Source organism: Arachis ipaensis, chromosome B08 (assembly GCF_000816755.2).
Source record: "Arachis ipaensis cultivar K30076 chromosome B08, Araip1.1, whole genome shotgun sequence".
NCBI lineage: Eukaryota > Viridiplantae > Streptophyta > Magnoliopsida > Fabales > Fabaceae > Arachis > Arachis ipaensis.
In genome coordinates, this window is record NC_029792.2 from 6,371,736 (window position 1) to 6,380,925 (window position 9,190).

The following is a 9,190-nucleotide window of genomic DNA, read 5'->3' on the forward strand; positions in this document are numbered from 1 at the left end:
TTCTACTCATGCAACTATAGATAATTTCTGCAAAGAAGCCCAACAAATTACAACCAAAGAGAAACACATCTCCAGTCCCAAGAACAACTAGTATTAATCCAATGTAAAGAGCAAATTCTAGAACATCTTTAAGAATGACTGAAGTCATAAAATTTGTCCGTACACTAGGGATGAAGCCAGCCTTCAAACCTCCTAGAAAGAAGTGATTGATTTCCAGCCGTGATGGATTATTATAATTAGGATAGTTGCTTTTTTAATTATGTTTATCTTGTGTCACTAAAACATGGTTATATGTGTGTCTATATACTTGGCTATTCATGACTTTCTGAATGTATTTTGTTGATACTCTATTATGTTTATTTTAGTCAGCTTGTTTTGTTCAGTTAATAACAAACAATGCCTTTGGATATTGGTTATGCATGCCTTCTTTTTTTGGATCCTAAATGTAGAGACTTGATTTAAAATTTATGAATGGTACTAACATGTTTAATATTTAGCTACAATTCTTTACTATTGTAATATTACATATATACCAGAGGAGCTAAAACATGCTCTTTTTTTTTTTTTTTTCATATTTGCTTTCTACAATGCTTTCATTCAACCCTAAACATATACACCATCAGTTACACAATTTTAATCAAAATTTAACCATGCTTATACCATACACAACAATCACAAACACACCTAAACAAATAAGCAAACTTAAAATACTAATTGATAGTTTCAAACACTTAATTTCAGCTTCTATTGAAGTAATTTTCCATGCTAAATTCATCTTCTAACTCTCATTATTACTTTCAAGTTGTGCTTTGCCCACTAAACTCTGTTCTTCCTCGGCATCTGTCCACATAAAAAAATCACACCACATTCTCCCAAAATTCTGTCAACTCCTCAATAACCAAGAAAAAGAAAAAAAAATTTAGCATACCCATCAACAAAAGTACCAGTAGCAATACATTAAAGAAGACATTGCATTTACATTATAATTTAGATACCCATAAAAAGGTCTTTTAAGATTGACATTCGTCCCAAATCACCGAACTACTGGATGCATTCCACAACCACACTAATCATGAATCTTTCCCAATCTCCCACAATTAAAGTTCCTTACGAAAGCACCATGAGAACATGACCACGCAGAGTTTTAGGAAAAGAGAGATGCAAATTAGGGTTTTAACATCTTTAGAAGGGTTAAATTGAGTAAAATCAAATTTTGTCACATCATTTAACCATTACACATCTATCTTAGTAACTTAAAGCGCCATATCAAATCTTCGTTCACAAAGATAACTCTAAAGACAAACGTGAGTCATGATCTAATATTTAAAGATTTTAATTGAGTAATTTTAAATTTAAATATCGAAATTGACTTCGAATATAACAAACTACAATTTTAATATAACAAACTACAATCCAAACACACATTTAATAAATAGGAAAGCTACTTTGGCCAGTAATAATGGTACTAAGTTCGATAAATGAACGAAGCCGTTAGGTAAGCCTGGCGCCAAGAGGAGGGGACAAAAGAAAGAAACAGCTATAAACTAAAAAGCTGAAAAACAATAAAAAATAAAAACAAAAATAAAAAGCTAAAACATAAAAAGAAAAATAAACAACGATTTAAAATGCTGGCTAACGAGGGAAGAAGGATCTAGAACAAATTCCCCATCTCGCACAACAAAAAATATAGAAAAAAAAAACATAAATAAATAATAAAATAGTCAATTATCATTAAATTTATCATTTTTATAGCATATAAAACACTATTTTAATTCAAAAATTAAATATTTATTTTCTCACCTCACAGATCTAACGGTCGATGCTTCTAAATTTTTTTTTTGTCAGACTCACAATTCACAAAAGCATAAAATCAAATAAATTATTCTAGACTCTTCTCTATAACCTATCTAACAACCAGGATTCGATCCAAACCGTCCATCAAATCAACGACCGTGCCGCTTTATATATACCCCTTGCAGAAATTCATCCTTGTGTTTCGCTTCGCTTATACCTCCTCTGAAAGAAAGAGATCTGGAGTCTTCATGTTCTCGCGCCAGTTGGTTACATACACCACGCCAACCTTATTTTGGGGGGAAATATAATTAGGGTTTCGTTTCTTCGATCGATCAATCGATCGGAATCGGTTTCTGTTGAATTGTGATCTGAATTTGATTGTGTTGTGAGATTGTGAAGATGTTTGGGAGGGCGCCAAAGAAGAGCGATAACACCAAGTACTATGAGATCCTCGGAGTATCGAAGGAGGCTTCGCAGGACGATTTGAAGAAGGCTTACAAGAAAGCCGCCATCAAGAATCATCCTGACAAAGGAGGTGATCCTGAGAAGGTAGCCATCCTAATGATTCCATTCGGAAAACTCTGAATAGAATTAATAATTTAAATTGATTCTTAATTAGTGGTGATTATTTGTTGACGAAATTGTTTAGGATATAATTGTTTTTTATTTCAATGTTATTGCGATTCTGATTTGCTAATTTGCGGTTGTGATTAGTTTACGTAGTAGTGATGTGGTAGATTGCACTTCGCCAGAGTGATTATGACTGTAGTTTGTTTATTGGTAGCTGCGGTGATCGATCGAGAGAAATCATGTGAGACGAGGCCTTACACTTTCACGTTTTCTTTCTGTATTTTTGGTGTGTAGTTTAAAGAGCTGGCACATGCTTATGAGGTGCTGAGTGACCCGGAGAAGCGTGAGATTTATGATCAATATGGTGAAGACGCACTTAAGGAAGGAATGGGTGGCGGTGGTGGTGGCCATGATCCATTTGATATCTTCCAGTCTTTCTTCGGGGGAAGTCCATTTGGCTCCGGTATGGTTTTACGGACAATTCTTTTTATGGGAGCCGTCAAAGCTAGCATTTATAAAGAAATTAAAGGTTTCTAAAATTGTTTCGTTGAGCAGGTGGTGGCGGCAGTAGAGGCCGGAGGCAGAGACGTGGCGAAGATGTGGTTCACCCCCTGAAGGTCTCTTTGGAGGACCTTTACCTTGGGACTTCAAAGAAGCTTTCTCTTTCACGGAATGTCTTGTGTTCTAAATGCAACGGGTGTGTTTTGATTTCGGCATTGTTGGTTTGCATGCTTGTTGGCCCTTTTTTCAACAATTGGTTCTTACAGAGTGCACGGCTTGTTTTGTAATTGATTACAGGAAAGGGTCGAAATCTGGAGCTTCAATGACATGTGCTGGCTGTCAAGGTACTGGTATGAAGGTTTCCATTAGGCACCTTGGTCCCTCTATGATTCAGCAAATGCAGCATCCTTGCAATGAATGCAAGGGTACTGGAGAAACAATCAATGAGAAAGACCGGTGCCCACAATGCAAGGGCGAGAAAGTCGTCCAAGAGAAGAAAGTGCTCGAGGTCCATGTGGAGAAGGGAATGCAGAACGGGCAGAAGATTACATTCCCTGGTGAAGCTGATGAAGCAGTATGTTGAGCATTTAAGTCATATTATTACTGATATTGAATTGTATATACTAAAGGATTTGTGCTGACTTCGATCTTCTGCATTTCTTGCAGCCCGATACAGTCACTGGAGATATTGTCTTTGTCCTTCAACAGAAGGAACATCCCAAGTTCAAGAGAAGGGATGAAGACCTCTTTGTTGAGCACTCGCTGTCCCTGACTGAGGCTTTGTGTGGCTTTAAGTTTGTGCTCACTCACTTGGATGGGCGGCAACTTCTCATCAAGTCAAATCCTGGTGAAGTTATTAAGCCTGGTACGTAAATGTTGCATCTATGCATTGTGCATTTTTGCTCCTCCAAGTTTTCCGAATGATTGAAAATTGTGATTCGTTTCATTTGTGATATTAAAACTTGCTTGAAATGCCAGATTCTTACAAGGCAATAAACGATGAGGGAATGCCAATGTACCAGAGGCCCTTCATGAAGGGGAAGCTTTACATTCACTTCTCGGTAGAATTTCCTGAATCTCTGATCCCTGATCAGGTGAAAGCTTTGGAAGCTGTTCTGCCACCAAAACCTACTTCACAGTTGACTGACATGGAGCTGGACGAGTGCGAGGAGACCACACTGCACGATGTGAACATGGAGGAAGAGATGAGGAGGAGGCAACAGGCTCAGCAGGAGGCATACGACGAGGACGATGATATGCACGGTGGTCATCAGAGAGTACAGTGCGCTCAGCAGTGATGATCTTCATACAGAACAAGTGTTGATCTTCAGTCAATTCATATGTTATTTTTAGCCGTGTGCTGCGGACTAAATTAGTGTTTGATTAAATCTGATTTTTGGATAAAAAACAAACAGAGTAGCATTTATTGTCCAAGGGTAATTCCGTTCGGACATCCTAATATCATCAATTTTGTTCAATTTTACTCTCTTCCTCCTATCCGCAGGCCACCTTCTTCTCTTCTCGGTTCCTTTCTCCTCTCTTTTTGTTTGTTTGTGTTGTGTGTGTATGGTCTTAACAGTATCGACGAATATTTAGTAATTTGAGGAGGGGAATAGTAGGAGGTTAATATCTGCAGTGAAAAAGACAAATATAAGACAAATATAAAAGGAAAAATCTTTAGTTATTTAACATTTTCTGTTTAACATCACATAACCAAAGAATAATGAGAGTGTAAAATCTGTTCAATTTTAAACCGTGATTTGGTTTGATAAATGACATGAAATAACCCATAAATTTGATTAAAATTATGCGTCTTGATAGTTCAACCGCAAATTATTTTTGATATTGGGATGGAAATGGTGTTTTTTAAGATTATGGATGATAAGGGTGTTATTCTTAAATGTGGAACTTTCTTATTTAAAATGTGGAAATCGGATCATCCGATTTTTTTGGGAATAAAAATCGGACCATCCGATTTATTAAGAACAAAAGTTAGATCCTCCGATTTATGAAAAAATCACAACAAACAAATCGGACTCTCTGATTTGATATTTGAAAAATTTTAAAAAATCACCTTATAAAGTAATCGGATCTACCGATTACTGATTCCTATATCAAAATAAAAACACATGCACCACTAACAAAATTGAATTGCACACTATCTTCCATAATAAAATTTTTTAGCCTAGTTCAACATCCCAATTGTAGGATTATCACTTTTGATAATTTATACTTATCTCAATTGTATTATTATCACCTCTGCTAAATTTTACTTTATACGAATTTGACAGCATGGATGCAAAATTTGTTTTTATATTATACGAGCACAAGAATTGAAGTGATACAGGAGTTCACAGCCATGATTAAAATCTTTAGGCAATTCTATGGTGTCTATGAGTTTTTGTCTAATTTTGTCTAACTTATTTTTTGTAGTAAGTTTTAATTTTTTAAAAATTATTTATTCTTATATTTTTTAAATTAAATAATAACTTTTAACTTTTTTAGTAAATAGACACCACTTTTTAAGTATCATAGCATTCACCAAATTTTTAATCTAAGTTGGTTTGATACTATTTTCTGCAAAGATATGCTGCACTGCACTCAGCCCGAATACAACAACTCTACCTGCCCGAGCAACTATTCTCTTATCTGTCAATATATTCTGCTCATCCAACTTCCAAGGCTCGTCGACTATGTTTCCGACTCTCTAGTTTAGTTGATAGGAAATGATACAGACATTTCTTGATAGAAGCTTGGCTACTGATGCCGTTTTCTTCCGAATCGGATAGGACAATTGTTTCGCCCGCCATGTTACCGCTAATGTTTCTCATATGTAATGCTGTGTATATCAATTCTAGGCGGCTTCTTGTTCATAAACACGAGACTACCGCATCTCGTTCCTTTTAGGATAGTGAGATTTACAGTTTGACAATCTATTTTTTTATCACTTGGAAGTTACAACTAATGAATTTGCATCATTTCATTTCTGAGATCAATTTCAACAAAAGGAGCATCAGGCGCAGTAAGCCAGTAACCCAAACTACCTCTCCAAGAGGCAAGAGACGTGAAGGAATGCACACAAGGGAGTGCCAAATATTCTCCCAATAAACCCCGAAGGTTTTTAAAGAAACAAAAATTGTCTATCGTACCTTGTCATGGGAAATATCAATCTTCCTTTGCAGATACCGAAATAACTGAGAGATTGTAAATGTAGCCTTGTCCCTTGATTTGATACATAATTTTGCCACTGCTAGAAGATTTTTAAGCTCCGTACAGTCATAATTGTTTCCAAGATCAGGGTCTATCATCTTATCTATGGAATTGTAAAATCGGGATTGTTGGATCCATGGGATTAAATCTGAACCTTCCATCTCTGAAGATTGGCCGGTGACCAATTCCAGTATCAGCACTCCGAGTTGGAATATGATCTTGCAACTCTTCTGCTTCATGCTATCTGAAATGCAAGATGAGGCCAGTGAGCGCATTAACGTGAAGTAACCAAGAATAAGTACCTCAGTTTTGTTTTCTGTTGAAAGAGAAGGACCTCCTGAATTCGGCATCATGACAGAGTTTGCATTGGGAGTAAGAAGGCCAAAATCTGATAGCTGTATTAGAGAAGAAAATCTGGTGTCATACTATTTTAACATTGAAGTGATTTATTTACTTCTGGCATGCCAATCAAATATAGAAGATGATAGTTCTAGTGAGAAAAGAAATGTTTCCTTACTTTAGCTGCAAAGTTCTCATCTAACATAATATTGCTCGAGCTGATGGAGACATGATATGCCGGTGGATCACTGAAAAGAAACAAGTATTCCTGCAGCCACAATCAACACAATAAAATACCAAAATCAGAATCATGTTTCACAACTTTTGTGAAACGTTAAATAATTTGTCACAGATATAAGTGACAAAACAGCCTCATATATTCGTGTTTCTACAATCATATTGGTCAAAAGAAAGAACTCAGAAACAAGCCAAGTCATACAGAACTATCTTGCAGATACATATTTAAGCTTTTGTTTTTCATTGGCAAACTGAATGAAACATGCAACTGTTGGAAACTCTCTAAAAATTTTAATCTTCCTGTATACTAACATGTTTTAAGGTTATATATATATACATATATATATACAGAAACTAATTTACACTCGCTTCCACGAAACCAAGTAACATAGTTTCCAATATTTATTTTATCATAAATGCCAACACTGAGAAATGCTAAACAGTTCCAGCTTAGCAGGGATATCACGCATCCAATAGCAATTCATGAACTCAATGAGACATTAACTTTTCATAGTCCTCAGATTACTTGCATTAGAAAAATATGATAAGAAGAGTGTAGTTTCAAGTCAAAACACATTAGGAAAATGTGGTTCTTTGACAAGCTTTTGTTGAAGAGCTTACCAGTGCTGCCACAACTTCATTAGCAATCTGCAACCTGGTCCTCCAATTTAAGGGAGTCTTCAAGGGATCTACCAGCATTCAAACATTGAAATAAATAAAAATAGTTCCAATTATTATTGAGAGGCTCCTCTAAAATCCTTCTAATTTCTTTCAAAATTTACCATTGAGATGCTCCTTTAAGCTTCCATTCTCTATGTTATCGAATATGAGCAGTCTGCAGAAATAACCCCAAAGGCAACAAGAAACCAGTTAAAAAATTTGCTTTACCTATCACATCTTCATTAATTAGACTGTAATTCTAAAACGCCCTCTGTCAATTTTACATTGTCTTCAGAGTACAAAGATAAAAAGGACAGTAAAGGGTTTTCTTTTGTTCATGAAATCGGATATGAAGAACACAATCCCATTTTTTAAGTTTCGTATATTTCGTATTAACATGTTTTATATCTGATAGAAACAAATAAATCAACTTCTACTCGTGCTTGTAAAAAAGAAATAACTTCCTATATAACATTCTTACATGCCAATTAAGCAATAACATGGCCTCATGGTTCACACATGTAAGAGTTTTATGTTATCCTTATCAATATTAAGTGAAACAGAGGATAGATACTATTTAGCTACCAATAACCTCTTATCTTTTCCCACAGAAAACCCTTTGAGGGAGAGAAGATGGCGATGATGCAAGCGCCCCAAGAATTGAATCTGTCTGCAGAAAACATCATTTTGTTGACCAAAATCTTTCACTTCCTTGACCAAAAACACACCACCACCACCCTCACCAAACCTGGCAGCATATGCAGTAACCTCAGAGTTGCTATAAATGACTCTCTGGAAACCATCAGTTGCCCTTTTAACATCCTTGTACGGAATTCTCCTCACAAAGAACACCCTACCTGAAAGAAACTCAACTCAAGAAAAACACTCTAGTTATCCAAATTGAACCAAATTCAAAAGTTTTTAGGAATTAACGCTGAACTTCTAGTGAAGTGATCGCAAAATTGCAGCATTCATACTCAATCAATCGCTTCAAATTCGTAAGTGAAAAATAAAAAACCTACAGCATCCAAATTTTGAGCTACAGAACAAACAAACAACACAATGATGAGCCATTCAGCATTACAATCAGCTAATTACAAAGCTTTTAAGAGTTGACACTGTGACTACAAATCGAAAGCATTTTAGAGAAAAAGGAAGCTTCAAATTAATAGTAAGCAAGCAAGGATCGAAATGAATTAGAATTCATGAAATTCGACTAAAAACAGAAGAGAGCTGCACTCAATTATACAGCAGAAGCAACAATTATTACGAAAATTAAACTAATTTGGCAGCTCACAAGAAGTAATAGTTAACTAGTGAAGTGATTATGCAAACATGGAGCTTTCGCTTCAGCCGAAAGAAAAGCAATTAATAACCGTGAAAATTATTAAAAATAAAGATTAAGAGAGGATTAACATGAAGGAAAATTGAGGAACAATAGGTACCGGAACGAGATCGGTGAAGCCATGCAAGTAAGCGGTGGCGGAACTTGCGGATCAAGAGATGATCCATTCTGATAGCGATGGAGACGATGGAAGTTGTTGCTGTCGGTTAACAGCGATAACGGAGTTTGTTGTGACGAAGATAACGGTAACGCCGCCGTCAGAGCTCATTCCTTACTCTTCTGGTTAACTGCAGATTCCTTTTGCCTTTGATTTCATTTTCATTTTCATTTGATTCTCTCTCTGTGACACGTTAACAGATTGCTGATTCTATTCAACCTGAGTCACGTCAACCACTCCATTCGGTAAAATATTAAAGAGAAGCAGTTAAACCAAAACCGTTTTCCTGTTTCTGTTTAGCGTTAATTGGTTATATTGACTATTAACTGAATAACTGATTCATTTAGGGGATATTTGATTGGAAGAAAAGAAATATA

The 9,190-nt window shown here is 35.8% G+C and overlaps 2 protein-coding genes across 2 annotated transcripts; one reads left to right on the top strand and one right to left on the bottom strand.

Moving 5' to 3' along the window:
* On the top strand, positions 1,929 to 4,362 carry LOC107613236 (dnaJ protein homolog). Its single transcript, XM_016315135.2, has 6 exons — positions 1,929 to 2,343; positions 2,659 to 2,827; positions 2,920 to 3,061; positions 3,163 to 3,439; positions 3,532 to 3,730; positions 3,844 to 4,362. Exons 1-6 carry the CDS (start codon positions 2,194 to 2,196, stop codon positions 4,161 to 4,163), a joined length of 1,257 nt encoding a protein of 418 aa, XP_016170621.1. The 5' UTR covers positions 1,929 to 2,193; the 3' UTR covers positions 4,164 to 4,362.
* LOC107613894 (probable receptor-like protein kinase At1g49730) lies at positions 5,552 to 9,055 on the bottom strand. Its single transcript, XM_016316084.2, has 7 exons — positions 8,757 to 9,055; positions 7,904 to 8,168; positions 7,434 to 7,486; positions 7,273 to 7,340; positions 6,593 to 6,682; positions 6,410 to 6,470; positions 5,552 to 6,319 (listed from the first exon to the last, which is right to left on the bottom strand). Exons 1-7 carry the CDS (start codon positions 8,821 to 8,823, stop codon positions 6,006 to 6,008), a joined length of 918 nt encoding a protein of 305 aa, XP_016171570.1. The 5' UTR covers positions 8,824 to 9,055; the 3' UTR covers positions 5,552 to 6,005.